Genomic DNA, 21456 nt, shown 5'->3' on the forward strand with positions numbered 1-21456 from the left:
CAATATCGGCAGTCACAAACAAACGGGAATCATCGCGACCTTCAAAACAAATTCGGAAATCATGTAACCGATCTTCTTCACGCCTTCGTCGCCGATATACTTTCTCATGTGCAGCAATCGAATCGAACCGATTGAATTGCTGGTGACGAACGAGAAGGGTGAGGTTGTGAATTTCGTAGGAGCATCTTCCACGGCCATCGTCGAGATCAACATATAAATAACTACAATCGTAAAGAAAGAAGGAAATCAAAAGTTTAGAATTGGAATCTTTCCCTCTCAACCGTCGCACGTTCACAAATCTCAACGAACAGAATCTGGAATTCGAGTTCGATGTGGACGTAGGGGACGGATTCGTACATCCTCACAGATCAGACCTTTATGTTAAATTTGACGTTGTGAAAAAAGAAAACGGAGACGCATTCCCGCCCAACGCAAATTTCAAACTCGTGGACAACTTTGTACAACACCTGTCTCGCATGTTGAAATCAGAAAACACGGAAGGGTCATCGATAGAGTCGATTATCCAGGAATCACTTCCACAGTAGTGGGAATGTTGAAACTTTCGAAAATGGATGCCGCTTACTACCATGCAGGAGGATTCGAAGCGGGAACGAAAATATCAACGAAAAATCACACGGTACTGTTTCCCATGCGCCAACTTCAGGGTTTCCTGGATCATTCCGTTTCCAAATCAAGTTGTGGAATACGAAACCAACCACGACCGAAAGTACAAAGCGGATATCTTGAAAAATCTACAGGTACCCGTTCAATTTTACAGTTACCAGTGCATCAGAAATTCGCTTCGGGCAACCATTACGAATTCGACGTCACGACGAAGTTCAACAACATACAGTTCGACATGCCAGATTTCAGACCGGACGCGATAGCGACCAGGAAAATGATTCCAGCAAATGCGACAACTGCAAGATCAAGAACGCAGACCTCAAGAACGGAAGGAACGAAGTTTTCGAGCGCAAGAATTACAACCTCGACATAGCACAAGATGATTTTCTTAAATTATATGAAGCGTACACCGCTTACAAAAGAGTGACCGAGGGTAACGTGGACGTGTACTACACTCCAATCAAATTCAAGATGCACTGAGCCATGTTCGTCCTCAACACGTCGAAGACGCAGGTTCTGGTCAACGACAGAACAAACATCAAGATAGCGTGCGAATTTTACAATCGTGTCCCCGACGTCACGTTGTGCAGTGTAATCCTGGTGGCAGAGAAGTCATTCGTCCAAGATGTCAACAACGAGAGGGTCAGAGAACAAGTTTTGAAGCTTCAACTTAAAAATACAAGTAACAAAGTTTTCTTCATAGCAATTCTTGCACCATTAAGAAAAATTGTAAATTTACAGTAAATTAAAAAGAATCAGTAATCATGAAATTAGGACCGGATCTCGTAAACGTGGAGAAATAACCCCAAACGACGTAGCAAAAAATTTGGAGGTTCCGAGAGGTCAAGGGTTCCAAAAATTTTCGAAGAGACACGGGGTTTCTTGCGTTAGCATCTCCGCTCTGACTGGAAATTCAGAATGGCGTAGGTCCCTCGGAAAATATTTTCCAAGACGTGCGTTAAAAAAAAACTAAAAATCGAGAAAGGGGAGAATTTGATGATGCAGAGTACGTGTAGAAAATTTTGGGGTACCTAAGTTTAAGGGATGTGGATTTGGTCCACCAAATAAATCTTAACTTTCAAAGGGATGATCGCTTTTTGCGTTAGCATCGTTTCTACCTTCATAATTTTGACCGGATCTCGGACGGTCACACTTTTGGTCAAAATTTGTTTTCGGAATTAGCAAGGACTAGGTCAGCTATGGTAGTTTATCAAGTAAAAGATCGTAAAAAATAAACAAAGAATAGATCAAAAGACGCCTTAGGAGTAAAGAGAAACATGGTGCAAATTTGCGAGAGGTCAAATAATAGCTTAAGAAGTGTTGCCGGAGCCTCTACCGTTATTATTGTCTCCTTTTAGGTTAGCTTAGCCCGTAAAAGATCGTAAAATCAAAAGTAGGTCAAAGTACGTTGCCAGCTCCTACCGTTTTACCTTCTACAAAAGCAGGTCAAAAAATGTCTCCAGATCATGCCGTTTCACTCCTACTACACAACTAAGACAAATTTGTGTATGTTTTCAAACTTGTGAAGGATCGTAAATAAAAGCGAATAGGTTAAGTTATATCATGTAAGATCGTAAAAGGTCATAAGAAAGAAAGACGTAGACAAGAGACAACCTTTGTAGGTTAACTTAGACCGTAAAATGTCGTAAAAGCAAAGGTAGCACTGCATTTCCACGAAGAAAATGGAAAACGACCAAAAGGATTGAAAACGACCAAACGGATATTGTGGAACTCTCTAAAATACACTCCTAGGGTGTGTATGTGCAACATCCCATGAAAAGGTCTTGTATAATTAAATTATGAAAAAAAAGTTAGCCAGATAAATGCATCACATAGTTCACAATGATCCCTGTATTTTATCCAAATTATGCCTAATAAATGTATGCTATATATAAAATTATTAATTTGAAATTATAAATTTCTAAATCTAAACCTGTAGGCTTTGGACTTATTCATACTTTCCTCAATAATGCTTCCATTCTAATTGTACGTCATCAGCATCTTAATAGAGGAAAACCTAATTTACATACATGAAAATATTTCACTGTTACTCCAGAAAAGGAGAACTCTAAGAACACAGATGAACCTGATTTCTATGAACTTATTTTTTACTTTCTTCTGAAATTTATCGTGAAATATAATGGATATCAATAAGAGCCATTACAAATTTACCACGAATATACTCTGTAGTGTCAAGATAAGTAGCTTTTGTAGGCAGAAATAATATCCGTGGGCTGAAGGATCTTCAAAGGATTTGATTTTGATTGCTAGAAGTATAATACATAATCAATTTATTGTAATAAATTGTAAATTAAAATAAAATATTTTTTGTATTAGCAGATTTAAATGACATGGTATTTTTTTTCTCAATTGCAGGTAGTCAGAAACCCAAAGGTGGTAGTGTACCATTTCTACAGGTTTCAATCAAGGACTCCACACAGCAAATTACCCCTGAGAACTGAATATGTCCTTTGTTTCGTCACTAATTCTGCCTTGACTCCTCGGGAGAAGTAAGTAAATACTTCTCAGTATATTAAGTTCACCGACAAGCATAAAACGACACATTCAAAACTTATACTGTTGGATAATACTAATTATTACTAATTATAAATCATAATATTTTATTTGAAATGTATATGTCAGTCCTACTCTGTATTTTGATTTTTATGGATCATATTTGAAAATTCGTTGTTACTGCTTCGATGCCATCAGCTAATATTACTTGCATACACTAAGCTCACTGTATTTATTTTAGGTTAAATATCTGATTCTAACACTTCGCATTAATTGGGGAGGTGGTTAATTGAAATATATAAGAAATTAATCTGTAAATTTGAATACTTTAAAATAATTACGCTTAATATTTTATCACTTCTTCTTATTAAAATTGCTGTTTTGCAGAATCATTTTCCCCACTATTGTTATATTAATATCAATTTTCCTTTTCTGGACTTGCGATAAAGTAATTTCTCCTCTGATATTGTAAGGAAATTGGGAGTTATTGAAATACATGACTATATCTTGCGCATTTGCAGTATAATATTGTTAAATGCATCGACATCCAGCGACATCCAGCGTTCATTACAGTAGGGAGAACGCTATGTTCTGGATCACCCCCAAAATTTTGGTTTACTTTTATTGTGTATACCTATACAGTAATATACTCAAAATCGAACTTTGACTGTTACAAAAGTGACACAATACAAGCGCAAAAAAAAGTCAAAGCTCAAATTCCAATTTTCATAGTGCAAAATTGGTAATTTTCGAAAATCCCTCTATAGCTTTTGCTAAAATTTTATTTTTCAATAATTAAAGCGAAGTGCTAAGTTAAAAGTAAGTGCTAAGTTACTTCCGGTCTACTTCCGGTTTACTTCCGGTTTACTTCCGGTCTACTTCCGGTCTACTTCCGGTCCACTTCCGGTCCACTTCCGGTCTACTTCCGGTCTACTTCCGGTTTACTTATAAATTATTAGAAATTTTAGCAAAATACCCCAGCATCTATTCGGTTCAGATCTGAACCGAAGATTCTGTATTTGTATATCTCTATATCACCATATGTGTACTAATTTTTATTTCTTATACTGTTAGGTTTGTTAAAATAATTAATTATCTAAAATTTTATAGTTTTGAGAAGAATCCTAAACCTCAACATATTTCAGGCAAATATATTAATAAAATAACCATATAAATATTTTCTAATTATGCCAATGAATGTGTTTGGGTTTAAGAAACAACATATTCAACAAATAGAGAAAATTCCAGTCAACATGGATATTATAAAAATATTCTTAGTAAACTGAGAAGTTTGGTCATCATTCATCTAAATAGTATCTGGTACCAAATTGATGAAGACACAGGGAAACAATTACATGTATTCAATAATAACAAACCATCATATAAAATTCCTGTCAGTGGGAAAATGCAAATAAGTATCTCTCCATCCAATGCAGCACTTGTACACATAGGTCGGAATTTGTATAGAATTAAGCATAATGCAATTAGTCCCGACACAACATACGAAGTGCAAGCAGGTGAATTCCTGTATGCTGAAACAATTGGGGAGTATAATAAATTAATTCCTCTCTTCATCGAAATAAGAATAATCTATGAATCTATAAATTTATGAAATATATAAAATACCGAAAACAAAATAATAATAAATAAATAAAATAACAAATATATTATGGACATATTTGGGAACAGGAGAAGACAGGAAATACCGGATAATTCCAATGATATTGCTAGATTAGATGAACGTCTAAAAAAACTTAAATCAGATTTATTAATTTTACAAAATTCATTAAATGTGAATATACAAGCAGAAATCACAAATCTTCAAACTCAACTGATTGACCCCATAGTGAAAATTGATGGAGAACTCAAATCTCTACTGGAGAAATATACCAATTTAGACTCAATAGACAATCTTCAAAACTTGGAGGAAAGTGTAGCCAAATTAAAAAATGAACTCGATAAATTTCGACAAATGCAGATAACCAATACCGAACAATTGAAACAGCAATTAAACGAGCAAGCGAATAGTATTCGCACCGAATTGCAAACCATTGTTCAGGGTATCAAAACTCAAGAGGAATTTGAACAAGTAAATGCGAGTATTGCCAAATTACGAGAACAGTTTCAATCTTTCGAGATTCCTACACTGGAAAATATTAAAATAGAACTGCAGACAGATGAACTGCATTCAGCCATAACCGAAGTTCAAACCAAACTTCAAACATTGGAAGATTTTATTCATAATTTGCCTTCATCTACTGAACTCAATGCCATTGCTCGTAGTGTAACAAACATTAAATTGCAGCTGGAAACTTTCGAGGATTTTGGTAAGATACAAGCAACCATAGCTCACATCGAAGATACTCTTAAAACTATGAAAAATGAATTAATTACTGTACAGGAAACTCTGGAATCAAAATTGCCAGGTATCACCGAAACTTTAGCCCTAGTACAACAACAAGTTGCTAAATTAGAAAATCTCAATACCGAATCTGAATTATCTCATTTCCACCATCTCATAGATGATATACAGAATAAGTTAGAAACACTGCAGCAATCTACGCCTACTCAAGATGACATAACCCAACTGCAAGAAATTTTGAAAACTGTTGCATTTGCAACCGAACTGGATGCTGTAAAATTAACTCTGACCACACTTCAGAATACTGTAGCAGGGTTGCCTACTTCACAGGAAATAAGAGCCATGAAGAGAGCAGTAAATCGAATACTCAAATCTGAAGATATTAAAAATATTCAGGGGGAAATTGCACAAATCAAAGAAACTGTTGCTAATCTTCCCACCAACCAAATAATCAATGAACTAAACTTATTATTTATGGACATCAGAAATCAAGTACACGATCTCGCTAGCCAGAGTTCGAAATTGAAACTAGTAGAAAGTTTACAGCAGATTATCTCGAATATTAAGGTGCAAATTAGCACCATTGAAGCAGCACAAGAATCGAACTTATCGAATTTCGCCAATCAATTGCATGATTTGAAAGAACAATTCAAACAGGTATATGTGGATGTGAAAATTAAACCGGGTTACGATGAGTTGGTTCGTACTATCAGCGAACACTTGGAACCGGTATTAAGCAGATTAGACGATGCAGATTCTCGTCAGTTTTATTCTATGGAAATTGTTAGGTTGCAAAGTATTCCAAACACTCGAGGGCACTGGACATATGTTAATGCAGGTAATGTTTACAAATTATACCCGTACGCACAGGCACACGATTTTTTTGTTGATGGCCAACTTAGATTTTTGAAGTTTAGATTTCTAAATAATATAAAACATGTCGAAGTTCCCAAATTTACTATAATAAGAAAAGATGGTATACACAAAGCAGTTCAAATACCTATAGCATACTGGGATGAATCTGCCAACAAATATAAAATACATGAGGATGAACAATTATCGCTTTTTCATATTGAAACTGGTGATAAATTAATTTTTGACATAAGACAATTATACCCTGAGGTTAATCCATTTTATGTAATATTTTCTCTTCGCACTAGATGTCTAGACAAGGTATAGTTAATGAATTACACAGACCAGCCCGTCGTAATTTCAAACGATTATCTGTGGTAACAAAAAGCATAGATGATCTGTGGGAGGGTGATCTGATAGAAATGTCTACAGGGGTTTTAAAAAATTTACATAAGATAAATCATGGTTACAAATATTTACTTACCGTGATAGATACATTTAGCAAATATGCATGGGCAATTCCTATAAAATCTAAAACAGCAAATTGTGTCGCTGAAGCTTTCAAATTTATTTTCGAGCAAGGTAGGATACCGAATTATTTGCACACAGATAGAGGAAAAGAATTTTACAATTCCACATTTACCAAATTAATGAATCAACATAATATTAAACATTATTCTACATACAGTGATCTTAAAGCAAGTATAGTAGAACGATTCAACAGAACATTAAAAAATCGCATGTGGAAACAATTTACTCTACAGGGTAACTATAAATGGGTAGAAATTTTACCTGACCTAGTACATAATTACAATAATTCCATGCATAGAACCATACATATGAAACCTGCCGAGGTAACTAAATCTGATGAACAACGATTGATTTCTACTGTTTACTGTCATAAGTATAAATACACAACAGAGAAACCCAGATTTAAAATAGGAGATAAGGTGCGAGTTAGTAAATTTAAGAGTAGACCTAGTGGCCCGGTACCAAGTCATCAATTGGGGCTCGATCGCCTTAATGGATTTCTCTCGTAAGGCGCAGTGTTGCCAACTCTTACCCGAAAAAAATCACCAAAGTTTTTGGTCTAACCTAACCTAAAACAAGGAGCTGGCAACCTTTTTCTCGCAGTGTTGCCAACACTACACCCGAAAGTAAAGCTCGGTGGGGCTCGCCTTGATAGTTTGCTCTTGTAAGGCATAAGCCCTATTTTCTCGCAGTGTTACCAACATCTTACTCGAAAAAATCACCAAGGTTTTTTTTGTCTAACCTAGCCTAAAGCAAGGAGCTGGCAATCTTGCTTGAGGCTTGCCTTACAGTGCATAAAGCAAGGTTGCCAACCTACTGGTATTTTTGCCATAGCCTTTTACAAAAAAAAAAAAAAAGCTGTCGTCGTAGCTTTTTATGATGTATATTTTGAGGGCAGAGTTGACCACACTGTGGGTTTACTGTAGCCTTTTATGAGGGGGGGGTTTATTGCCCTCTGTTTACATCTGGCAACACTACCGTAGATTTTTTGACAGTGTTGTTAACCTACTGGGTTTTTTCACTGTAAATTTTCATCAAAGGACCTGAGGGGCCTATGTATTTTTTTATGTCTGGCAATACTGTTGGGGGCCTAGTGTTGGCAACACTGTGGGTTTTTACTGTAGCCTTTTATGAGGGGGTCTATTGCCCCCTTTTTATATTTGGCAATTTTATTGGATGTTTTTTTTTTTCAGGCTCGTTGGTGTTACCTACCCATCCGAAGAAAATTCCACTATATGATCTTTCACAGGTTAAGCTAACCTACAAATAGGAGTTGCCTACCCACTCTACAAAAATTCCACTATATGATATTTTAAAACTTTTGAATGCAACTTATCGTAATTTTCCAACTGTGGGACCAAATGTTTATATATCGTGACCTTTGTAAATCTTTTTCGGGGGACAATGTGTCGCACACACACGTGCGCGCGCGTGCCTGTATTGTGACGCAAGCAAACAAAAAAAACTTTGCGTGTTATTACAAAAAAAAAAACTTTGACCGTATTCTTAAATAACTAACAAGGACAATGAATCTTTTTGGCTTCCGCAAACAGATCAACATGGAGACTGCACCGCCAAATTTCAATAACCTCTTACCTTCCGTGTTATCTAAACTCAACGGTCTGTTGATCATTCACCTCAACAGCATTTGGACGAAACTGAATGACGATGTGGGCAAGATGTTTACTCTACAGGGTAACTATAAATGGGTAGAAATTTTACCTGACCTAGTACATAATTACAATAATTCCATGCATATAACCATACATATGAAACCTGCCGAGGTAACTAAATCTGATGAACAACGATTGATTTCTACTGTTTACTGTCATAAGTATAAATACACAACAGAGAAACCCAGATTTAAAATAGGAGATAAGGTGCGAGTTAGTAAATTTAAGAGTAGACCTAGTGGCCCGGTACCAAGTCATCAATTGGGGCTCGAATCATCATTTGGGGCTCGATCGCCTTAATGGATTTCTCTCGTAAGGCGCAGTGTTGCCAACCCTTACCCGAAAAAAATCACCAAAGTTTTTGGTCTAACCTAACCTAAAACAAGGAGCTGGCAACCTTTTTCTCGCAGTGTTGCCAACACTACACCCGAAAGTAAAGCTCGGTGGGGCTCGCCTTGATGGTTTGCTCTTGTAAGGCATAAGCCCTATTTTCTCGCAGTGTTACCAACATCTTACTCGAAAAAATCACCAAGGTTTTTTTTGTCTAACCTAGCCTAAAGCAAGGAGCGAAATCAAAATTTCTACCGGCAAGAACATTTTTCGAATCAAGCACGACAAGATGCTTTCTAACATTACGTACGATGTGTCTGCAGGAGATTACCTGTACGTGGAACTTCTCGGAGATTACGACAAACTTATTCCTCTTTTTGTAGAATTACGAATCGTCTATCCTATTATAAATAACCGTTAACCAAAAATGCCTAACGACATTTTCGGCAACACCAAGCGTGTAGACCACGCAGAAGAGATTCTCATGTTGGACATTCGAGTTAAGAAGTTGAGGACCGATTTGATTGCTTTGCAGGAGACCTTAAACAAAAGTTTAGAGTCGGAAATCGCTACGCTCCAAACGCAATGTCTCGACCCCATTCTGAAAATCGATTCCGAACTGAAAACGCTCATAAAAAATTATGTCGACGTACCTTCTTACGACAGCGTTCAAAATATACAGTTGAGCGTGGATTCGCTTCAAAATGATTTGGCCAAATTACAGCAATTTCAATCGAAAAATGAAGATTTGGAAAAATTGAAACTCGAAATCGAAGAACGAACTTCCGCAATAGAAAAGAATTTCTCTGAACTTCAAACCGTCGTGAACGATATAGACGCAGAACGCTTACATGTCGTCGTTTCCAAATTACAAGAAGAATTCACCAGCACGTTGGAAGAAATTAAATCCAAGTTGCAGACTTTGGAAGATACAATGACGAACCTACCATCGTCGGACGAACTGTAGGTCATCGGTAAAAGCGTCGCGAACATAAAAATTCAATTGGAGGCGTATCGAGATTTCGAACACATTCAAACCACCATCGCTACGCTTCAGGCATCCTTGGAATTGATCAACGAGGAAATTAAAAATATTCACGCTGAAGCGAGAGCGTTGACGAGCATTCAAGACACGTTGAGCACGGTTCAGCAGAAGATCGAGTATTTAGAAAATTTGAACGTCGAAACGAATCTCGCTCATTTTCATCACGTACTCGACAACATACAGGGTGACTTGGAATCGTTACGGACGAGCGTGCCTTCGAGCGAAGATTTGGAAAAATTGAAAACGGCGTTGACGGCACTATCCGATTCGAACGACATCAAAAGCTCATTGAGCGATCTCGAGAGTAGGGTGGCCAATCTCTCCACCTCCAAAGAATTGCACGCTTTGAAAAGAAACATATCTCGAATGCTGAAACTACTAGAAACGGAAACGGCGAACGTGGAACAGATTCGAGACGAAATTAGTTCGCTGGTGTCGACGCTGCCCACTTCGCAGAGCGTAGCCGACCTTCACACGCAGTTTACAGAGATGCGAAGGATCGTGAACGATCTTACCGAGAAGAGCTCGAAATTGAATCAAGTCGAGAACCTTCAGAACATCGTCGTCAACATCAGAGATCAAGTCGGAGTGCTGGAATCCACGCAGGAATCGACGCTGGCCTCTTTCGGTGCCAAGTTGCAAGAACTCAACGAAAACTACAAGCAGTTGAACGTGGAAGTGAAAATCAAACCGTCGTTTTCTGCCGTAACGGATACCATAATCGAGCATTTGCAGCCCATCGAAAATAAACTCGGACAAGTTCACAGTAATCTGCTCGGCGTCGACACTAAATTTGCTAAACTGCATTTTCTGCAAGCCATGGAAATCAACAGCGTTCCCAATCAACAGAGAATCTCCACGTTCGTCGAAGGTAACAAACTGTACATGTTGCATCCTTATCATCCGTACTACAAGTTTCTCCTCAATGGCACGATTCAGATAAACGAATTTTCGTACTGGTCTCACGGTAGAAAAGCTAGCGTTCCCACCATGACTTTGATATCGAATCGTGGTGTCCAGAAAGCAGGAAACATTCCTCTGGCACGTTGGAACGAAACGCGCAACATATATGAAATACACGAAGACGAAGATCTCACCGTTTTCGACGTGAGTGCCGGCGATAAGCTGATCATTCAAAACACGAGCGAAGTGCCACCCTCTTTGAATCCCATCACGCTTGTGCTTCTCTTGAAACGTAATCTCTAAGAAAAAATGTCTAGGCAAGCCATCGTCGAAGAATTGCATAAACCTGCACGCCGCAACTACGAACGTTTGGCTGTGGTAACCAAGGGCATCGACGACCTCTGGCAAAGCGACCTCGTGGAGATGAGTAGCGGCAATTTGAAAAACGTACATAAATTGAACAAGGGCAACAAGTACCTCCTCACCGTCATAGACACGTTTTCGAAATTCGCATGGGCTCTACCTTTGAAGGCGAAAACGGGAACATGCGTCACGGAAGCATTCAAATTAATTTTTCGCGAAAGCGGTGGCAGACGACCACGGTTTCTGCAAACAGACAAGGGGAAGGAATTTTACAACGCCGTATTCCAAAAGTTTATTCAAAAACACAAGATTCAACATTATTCGACCTTCAGTCACATCAAAGCCAGCATCGTGGAAAGATTCAATCGAACCTTGAAAACTCACATGTGGAAACGATTCACGCTTCGGGGAAATTACAAATGGGTCGACATCCTGCCGGAACTCGTCGACACCTATAATGATACGGTACACAGAACAATAGGCATGAAGCCAGCCGACGTTACCAAGTCCGACGAGCAGCGTTTAATTTCTACAGTTTACTGTCCAAAGTACACACCCACGACAAAAAGAGCTAAATACAAAATTGGAGACCAGGTGAGGATCAGCAAATTCAAACGCACCTTCGAGAAGGGATTCACAAAAAATTGGAGCACGGAACTCTTTACGGTGGTTCGAGTTCTACCCGGAAACCGACACACGTATATAATAAAAGATAGTAGCGGCGAGATTTTGAAAGGAAGATTTTACGAAGAGGAACTCTCTAAAACAAAACACCCCGACACGTACCTCATCGAGAAAGTATTGCGTAGGAAAGGTGACAAACTGTTTGTCAAATGGCTGGGACTTCCGGAAAAGAGTTGGATCGACGCGAACGAAGTGATCTTGTGAGTACGTGGAACGTGGTGAAGCGTCTACCGGATCCGGAAAGTCAAACGAGAAAAAAAAAGAACGGCGAGTTGCTTCCCGACAGCATCCGCTGTCTGATCGTAGGTCCTTCGGGGTGTGGGAAAACGACACTGCTCGTGGACAATTTTCTCCTCGCACCGAATTGGTTAGATTGGAAGAACAGGCACCTGTACGTGTTCTCGAAAAGTTTGGAGCAATCCAAATACCAGCAACTGATGAAACTGTACGATGGTCTGGACATTGCAACGTTCGCCTCGGAAATAAAACCACTCGACGATTGTCGTGAAAATTCAGTCGTCGTGTTCGACGACGCCATCCTGGAAAATCAAAATGAAATTCGCAACTTTTTCACGCAAGGTCGTCACAAAGAAATGGATTGCTTTTACCTAGCTCAAACGTTTTCCAAAATTCCAAAACAGTTAGTACGCGACAACGCTAATTTCATATGTTTGTTTCGTCAAGATCACACCAACCTCAAGCACGCGTACGATGACTACGTAGGCGGAGACATGAACTACAATCAATTTTCGGAACGCTGCTGCTCTACTTGCTGGAACGGTGACGATTTCGGATTCGCGACGATCGACATGACGAGGAAACCCAACGACGGAAAATACAGAAACAAAATCAACGACTTTCTAAACGTTGCAACGTTGTGAGAAACGACGTGTATAAATAACGTCATGACGAAACGAAAAATCGAAGACGAAAATCTCAAGCTTCGCGATTACCTCGCGAAACGCTTCAAAGGTTGGAAATCCGAGAATCGCGGATTCTACGAAGAGAAGAAACGTCAGGATCAACCCGTGATCGATGCCATCAGCGGTCTAGGTAAAGAAATTAAAAGTGTCACGGAACAAAATAAAAATTTGATCAACGAACTCGTACCGCTCGCAGCTAAAAGTTACACCGTACCCACACCCATTTCGAGCATTCCTTCGACGCCGTTCGAACTGAAGGATGCACCGGCACGACGTCGAGCCATAGGCAGCACGTCTTCGGATAAAATCGAGTTGGGACCTTTGGCACGAGACTACCTGAGCACGGGGAAATTCGACAAGGATGAAGTGTTCGGATTGTATCCCAGCATGGAAACCAGCGAAGGCGGCGGTGTGGTGTGGAAGAGTAGTGGGATTGGTGGTACGGACAGGACAACTTACAAGTGTAGAAAAGGAGAGGCTATTTGATTGAACAATCAGATTTGCTTACACTTAAAACAAAGCCAAGAGAGGCCTATACCCCAATTTTTCAGGTGTGATATGCTCTGATTTTTAAGAAATTCTGAATTTCTAGTGTAGAAAAGGCGAGGGCTCAACAGATAGATTTACCTATACTTAAAACAATGGCAAGAGGGGCTTAAACCCTAATTTTTCAGGTGTGGAGGTTCGGGTTTAAGTCCTCATAAAATGTGAAGCCTCCCTTGATGGCAAAATGTTAATATTGTTGTCTTGTAAGCAAAAGGCTCAGGGTTCGAGTCCTGATAAAATATTTAAGATTGAAAACATGTGGCAAAATAATATGTCCACAAGTGAGATTTTGAGAATAATTATTGTTAGTTGATATACAACTCCCAGATCTGAAAACCTGGTAAAAAAATGTTTTACAATAATATATTGTACAAAAACTGAATTTTCTTATTTTCTCATGTTTTATAACCACTTGCTCAATACAATAGAAGAAAAGTGGGTAGGCATAATTAATTGCTTGCGTGCCGGCAGGACATGCAAGAGACACGCTAGAAGGGAATAATAATGATTTTTCTGTGCGATTCACTGAAGGGGCTATTAATCTTTCTGTGCGTGTAACATGTCTGTAACAAGGAAAATGTAACAAAGATTATTGAGATAAAGATACATATTTTCACACAGTGGCAATGAACTGTACCCCCCTTATGTTGAAAGCAATTCTGTTCTGATAATATAAGCCTAGGCAAGGACTTAGAAAATAATATCACAGTTCAAAATCCAATTTTGTCTGTATAAGGGTCTCAGAACCCAGTAAAATGTGGGCATATTCTATTTGGAGACGTATTAATATTGTGGCATTGTAATCAGGGGCTTTGGGTTTGAGTCCTGATATAAGATTGAAATATATGCACCTGCCCACACATAAGATATTAACTGTTAGCTGATAAACAGTTGAGGTTTGTGTGTTGTACAACAGGATAATATCTTCTAGAACTGCTCTGTGACCCTCTCATTTCTTACATCATAAACATATGATTTTTCACCTATGAGAATAACAGTACAAATGGTATCATCAGGTAATGCCTCATGGAATTCACAGATAATTTTAATGTTTGTTCTATCATTTACCACAACTTGTTTTCTTTTTGAAGTGTTGATGACAAACATGGGTCTCTGTGCCTTGAATTCATCTGGTGTGTAATATATATCAGTATTGCCAGTAGTGACCCTTTTGAAGGAAGAAAAAGCTTCATATAATTTGAGAAAATCATCCTTGGACATGTCTAAATTGTAATTTTCTCTAGGAAAGACCTCATTTCTGCCATTTTTAAGATATATGTTCTTGATGTTGCAGTTATCAAATTTTCTTGAATTTTTTTCCTGATTGTTGTGTCTTCCAGTCTGAAACAGTACCACCACAAAATCAGGCATGTCGTACTGAATACTGGAGAATGAATTTGTAGCATCAAATTCATAATAGGTACCAGAGGCAGGCTTCTGTACAGATTGATATGTGTAAAATTGCAGAGGAACCTGTGGATTTTTTATTATATCTGCTTTGTATTTAAGAGCATAACTGGCTTCATATTCAACAACAGGGATTCTTAACTCCATAGTCTGAATAATGCATTTGCCTGCATCAGGTAAGGTATTAGGCAGAGCTTCTCCTGTAGAGTTTAATGTGCTGTACCTCATCAAAGCATTATTATCATTGGCAGCTCTCCTAAATGTAATTCTTAAACCACCCTTCCACATAATATCTTTGTAATCTGAGAAGAATCCTGGCAACAGGCGCATCGGGAACAATACTGTATGGTTTTTAGATAATATTTTATCACCAGCCTCAAATCCACCTATTTGGTAGTATGAAGCCTCGGTTTTGGATAATTTTAGTGTGGCCAAAGCTGTGGAGGTAATGCCGGGATAATCTATTCTGTTTATAACAACACCATGCTTTCTGATCTCAATTTCAGAGAATAGATGCGGCACAAAATTGTCTACCAATCTTATATTTGAATTTGCCGGATAATCGGTACCATCGAGCTTTACGACATCAAATTTGATGTATAGATCTGCTCTGTGGGGGTGTATAAAGCCATCCCCTACATCAAGATCCACCTCTATCTCTGTGTTGGGTTGATTTAAATTTGCAAATGTCCTCCTGTTTGGGGGGAATGATTGCAGCTCATAACTCTCAATATTTTCCATTGTATGTATTTTTATTTAAATGTTAATCTCTATGATCGCAGTTGTTGTGGCTCCAGCAAAATCAACTAATTCTTCTTTTTCATTAGTGACCATCAATTCAATATAATCTATTCTATTATGGCACACGGGAAAATATAATGTTGGGGATGGATTGTAGATGATGGGCTCCATGAATTCAGAATTAGGTTTGAATGTTGCAATGATGCCAGTTTGTTTGTGAGTGCCTATGCCATTTGATTTGGTGATCATACCCTCGGCCACATTACAGTGAATATTCAGAGTCTCTATGGCTAAGAATTTAGGTATATTCATAGCAGTGTGTTTGATGCCTGCTTCAAGTTTTGTGTTGTTCTCAAAACCTAGCAGCTCTCCTATAGTACCCAGTTCCACTGTTTCTGTAGCAGATACAATTTCTACTCTGTGAGTGACAGAATTTTGACTTAATACTATACCTCTGGGTAATTGAGCATTTAGAGTGGATAGATTATATTGCCCTGGAGTGATGACAATTTTTTGATCCCCTACTGCAATTGTGTTGTTGTGGTGTGTAATATTGGGGATTAAGTACATGCCGTAAAATGCCCTGAGAGCTATTGTTTTGGGATACACTATGTCATCATGCAATTTGAGTTTCAATATTGAATTTTGGCTGGTGAGATGGAATACCCCCATGATGTTTCAGATACCACAAGGCCTTTTGAAAATTTTCAATTGATGGTTTATTTATTTGAGACATATATCTGAGAACAGATAAGCACAGATGTCCGCAATTAACATCTTTGAAGTTTTGAACACGGGCATTATTGTAATAAAGATTAGCTGATTTTAGATATTTTACTAAATTTTCAGGCGGATCACCTCCAAATGAATCAAACACAAATGCCTCATCTTTTAAATATTTAAGATAACAAATCCAGTGAGTGCCCTGATTTTTGTACTCATCCAAATTAACAATGCCACACTCTTTGTTGAGTGGTTGTTCTGGTAAAGAATCAGACATGTACACACCTCTAAAATGTTTGATGCCCAGTGGCTTGATTAAAGCTTCAATATCTTGGTTTGTAAGCGGCTCTTGTTTTTTTTAAACTTATTCATAACACCTTTGCCCTTTTTCTCCATTGCCAGGTTATGGCGCCTCTGCTCATCTAATTCTGCCCTATTTTTCTTGGCATCTATTACTGTTTTTGCTATGGCGGCTGATCCCCCGGCCAAGCTCCCAACTGCCCCGAGAGCAGCTAAGATGGCAGGGATGGTAAATATGAATCCCCCCACATGTGATTTTTTTCTAGATTGCTGTAATTTTTTTAATTGGGGGGTACTAAGCAACAATTTCATACCATGCCCTTTTGCAATACAAGAGCTTTTTTTCTTGCGCTGCTTTTTGGTCAAAAGACTGTCAATAGTTTTAAGAGATTTAAGACCTGCATAAGGTACTTGATACATAACACCCTTGGCCTTCATTGTAGGTTTATTATATACATATTCACAGCCCCCACCCCAGTTTTTGTTTGGTGCTCATAGCTATGGTGGTTCCCAATGCTGCTATTTTTTCACTCAAAGATGCATCTTTGCTTACAAATCTGCCAAATGCAGCCTCTTCTAATTTCTTGTCTGCAACATGTCTCTTGTCAAGATCAGTATGTGTGTTGTATGCTATGTCATGGTCTCTGCAAGCAGCATCTAGAGGATTAACACCAGGATCCCCTCTGTTTAATCTATGATCCAATTTTGTGCCTGGACCACAATACTGATAGCCTGGAATGTGTAGTTCAAATGGCAGCTTGTTTATAATGTCATTAACCAACCCCCGACCCTCAGAAATATTCCAAAATTTAGGGGGTAGAGTATTAATAATTTTTATGAGATATCCAATCCCCTTAGGGTCATTCACTATAAAATTAGACAATTTGGTGCTTATCATGTCCATAATTCCAACCTTTTCATTGTAAAAATTGTGGTTCCCAGCATTTTCCTCCCCAGCTATCACCAATAACCTATCTACAAGTTTCCTGACATCATCAACCCACACAAATTCTTTCGGTAGGGTGTTGTATTGTTTGATTCCACTACCTGTCTTGATTTGTGACCATATGGGCTTGAATAAATTATTGTATTTTGCTCCACTGCTCGACTTGACTCTTTTTTGTGTGGGATCATTGTTCTGGTATAGAGCATCTGATTTTATTAATATTTCTTTGTAATCCTCATAATCTTGATCTGTGTAGCTGCCAGGCCTTTTCCTAGTCATCAGTTCCCACAATCCAGGTGTGCCGGTGTACTTAACAAAAGCACCTTTTTCTCCGAGACGAGATTCTGAATATACAATTATATCATCTCCCATAAAAGTTACTCTGAAATTGCCAATTCTATGAATGATGCTGCCATCAAGCTCTGTGTCAGCATATAAGCCAAACACCTCATCTTTGTTGTCTTTAGGTGTGGTTAAATATTTTTGAGCAAGAAGACCCAATTCAATAGGATCCTGAGTAGCTTCAATTCTTCTAGGAGCAACAGGACTAGGTGTATGAATACTGGAAAGTGGGGTGAATGGGTAATCTAATATGTTCCTTGCAGCTACAGGTACAAGCTCTGTGATCAAATCTTGATTTTGCTCTGTAACAGTTTTGATATTCTTACCTAAATTATTAATAGCATCAATTACAGGCTGTTCTGCTTGTTTGTGTTTTTCATAAATTCCACGGTTCTCTGATTTCCATCCCTTAAATCTTTTTACAAGATAATCTCTTAACTTAAGATCGTCAATAATTGGCCTTTTCATGTTTATTTATTTATGTCTAAACGTCTAGAAAATCGTTGATTTTATTTCTGTATTTGCCAGTGTTAGGTGTTCTTGTCATATCAATTGTGACAAACCCATAACTGTCCTGGTTCCAGCACCTACTGCAAAACTTGGAAAAATCATTGTAGCTCAAGTCCCCACCTACATATTCATCATGTATGTGTTTGAGGTTGGTATGGTCTTGATGAAACACGCATATAAAATTGCTGTTGTCTCGGATCAGTTGCTTCGGTATTTTTGAAAAAGTCTGTGCCAGGTAGAAACAATCAATGTTTTTGTGTCGCCCCTGTGTAAAGAAATTTCTAACCTTGTTTTGATTATCCAGTATAATGTCATCAAACACAACAACAGAATTATCGAGACAGTCATGAAGTGGCTTAACATCTGATTCAAAAGTGGCAATATCTAATCCATCATATAGCTTCATCAGCTGCTGATATTTTAATTGTTCCAAGCTCTTAGAGAAGACATACAAGTGCCTGTTTTTCCAGTCTAACCAGTTGGGTGCCAATAAAAAATTATCAACCATTAGTGTAGTTTTACCACAAGCAGATGGCCCAACAATAAGACACCTAATATTATCAGGCAGCAAGTTGCCATTTCTCTTATTCTGCTGTTCAGGTTCTGGCAGCCTCTTTATAACATCCCAGGTGCTCATATTATCACTTTGTCTGCATCGATCCAGCTGTTTTCCGGATGACCTAGCCATTTGACAAGTAACTTGTTGCCTTTTCTGCGGATGATTTTTTCTATGAGATAAGTGTCAGGCTGTTTAGTTTTGCTGAGCTCTTGTTCATAGAACCTGCCTTTGAGAATTTCTCCTCGGTGATCCTTTATTATATATGTGTTAAGGGTCCCGGGTTTAACTTGAACCACCGTAAATAATTCTGTACTCCAGTTTCTTGTAAAGCCTCTTTTGAATAAGTGCTTATATTTGCTTATTCTTACTTGATCCCCCACCCTGTATTTGGCCTTTCTTGTTGTTGGCTGGTATCTAGGATAATAAACAGTCCTGATCAATTTTTGTTCATCAGATGAAGTTACTTCAGAGGGTTTCATGTTGATTGTAGAATGGACCGAGTTGTTATATTTATGTAGAAGTTCTGGAAGAATATTAAGCCATTTATAATTACCTTGAAGTGTAAATTGTTTATACATAAGATTTTTTAAGGTTCTGTTGAATCTCTCTACAATTGAGGCTTTGAGGTCACTGTAACTCGAATAATGTTTTATTGCCTGGCTTTTAATAAATTGTTGAAACACTGAATTATAAAATTCTTTGCCATTATCTGTTTGCAAATAGCGCGGTGATCTTCCACTCTGATTGATGATTGTCCTGATGGCTTCTGTAACACATTTTCCAGTCTTGGATTTGAGTGGCACAGCCCAGGCAAATTTTGAAAATGTGTCTATGACAGTGAGTAGATACTTGTAGCCCTTGTTGATTTTGTCTAAGTTTTTCAACTGTCCACTTGACAACTCAATCAAGTCGCTCTGCCATAAATCATCTATGCCCTTTGTGACTACTCTGAGTCTCTTATAATTATGTCGGGCTTGTCTGTGTAATTCATCAACAATAATTTGTCTAGACATAATACGTAAACAAGAATATTGCAACTATAGGGTGTTCAGCAACTGAGACTGCAGGATTTTCTAAATATAATTTGTCCCCTATTTGTATTTTAAATTCCAGAGAGCCATCATCTTCAACATATGCTGTTTCTAATGTATTGGGATCTGTAAAATTCTCTAATTCTACACTGGTGATTTTCACTTTGTTCTCAGCATTTGTTATTGATAAGGTAGGGTAGTGGTGTGCCTGTGGTTGATGCCAATATTTGATCTTGATTGGTCTCAGTGTGCCCCCAACAAAAAACTGGTAATAAAACTGTGCAGGGGACAGCATATATATTTTGCCTCCTGGTGTAAATGGAGAATCATATTCTTTGTTGGGGATGCTGTACAATTCAAGAATTACTGTATGTTTTGGATTCTCCATTATGCCTGTTATTTCTTTTTCTGCTGTAAGCAATCTGCTTGTTACAGATTCAAGGTGCTCATTGATCGTTCTAACAACATCATCATGGCCTGGCTTGATTTTTATGTCCACAATAAGTTTCTTGTATTGTTGCACAATCTCTTGGAGCTGGGTGGCAAAAACAGACAGGGCATTTGCTTGATTGGATTCCATGGTCCCTAGCTGTTGCTTGATATTAGCTACAATTTGTTGCAAATTTTCAACAACTGCTAATTTTGAATTTTGAGCTGTAAGATCATGGACCTGTCTTCTGATATCCTCAAACAGGGCATGCAGTTCATTAATATGTTGATTGGTTGGAAGAGTGGCCACTGTCTGAGTGAGATGTTTGATCTCCGCCTGGATATTCTTGATATCTTCTGATTTCAATATCCTATTCACTGCCCTCTTTATATTTTTAAGTTCCTGTGATGTAGGAAGATTTGATACAGTATTTTGTAAAAATTCAAGTGCCAATTTCACATTGTTTAATTCAGAAGCATCAGCCACATTTTGCATAGCATTTTGGAGCAGGGCTATATCTGCCTGAGAGGGTGTGGATTGTTGTAAAATTTCAAGTTTTGTTTGGATATCATCTATCAAGTGATGAAAATGAGATAGCTCAGATTCAGTGTTGAGGTTTTCAAGCTTTGTGATTTGTTGCTGGACACTAACAAGTGTATCTACAATACCGGGCAATCGGGATTCTAGTACATTTGCCAAATCATTTTGCACTGCTGCTATTGTACCTTCAAGATGGGTTATGGAACTTTGAATTTTTCCAAAATCTTCGTATGTTTCAAGCTGCAGCTTAATATTTGCTACACTCCGAGTTATTGCATTCAAAGCATCAGAAGATGGCAAGTTGTTCATAAAATTTTCAAGTGTCTCAATTTTTTCTTTAACCTCGGCTATGGCATTGTTCAGAGGGTCCAGATTAGGTATTTGGAGTGATTGAATCTGTTCTTTTAGAGTGGAAATCACTAGATCAAAATCTTCTTGTGATTTTATGCTTTTGACAATTGTTTGGAGCTGTGCCTGGACATTATTTATCTGTTCTTCTAATTGTTGTTTCAATTGCTCAGAGTTGTTAGCCTGGGTCTTAAATTTGGCTTGAAGAGCTGCTACAGCTTCTTCCAAA

General features: G+C 38.2%; 1 protein-coding gene across 1 annotated transcript in view; it reads left to right on the plus strand.

The window, feature by feature from the left end:
- The window catches only part of LOC146004902 (uncharacterized), a 401464-nt gene that overhangs the window by 91425 nt on the left and 288583 nt on the right, over window positions 1–21456 (plus strand). The window contains exon 3 of the mRNA XM_083143930.1: window positions 3001–3134. Coding sequence (XP_083000056.1) covers window positions 3001–3134 — 134 coding nt within the window. The remainder of the gene's footprint in view (window positions 1–3000; window positions 3135–21456) is intronic.

The sequence above is a fragment of the Lepisma saccharinum genome, chromosome 22, assembly GCF_977018435.1.
Source record: "Lepisma saccharinum chromosome 22, izLepSacc3.1, whole genome shotgun sequence".
NCBI lineage: Eukaryota > Metazoa > Arthropoda > Insecta > Zygentoma > Lepismatidae > Lepisma > Lepisma saccharinum.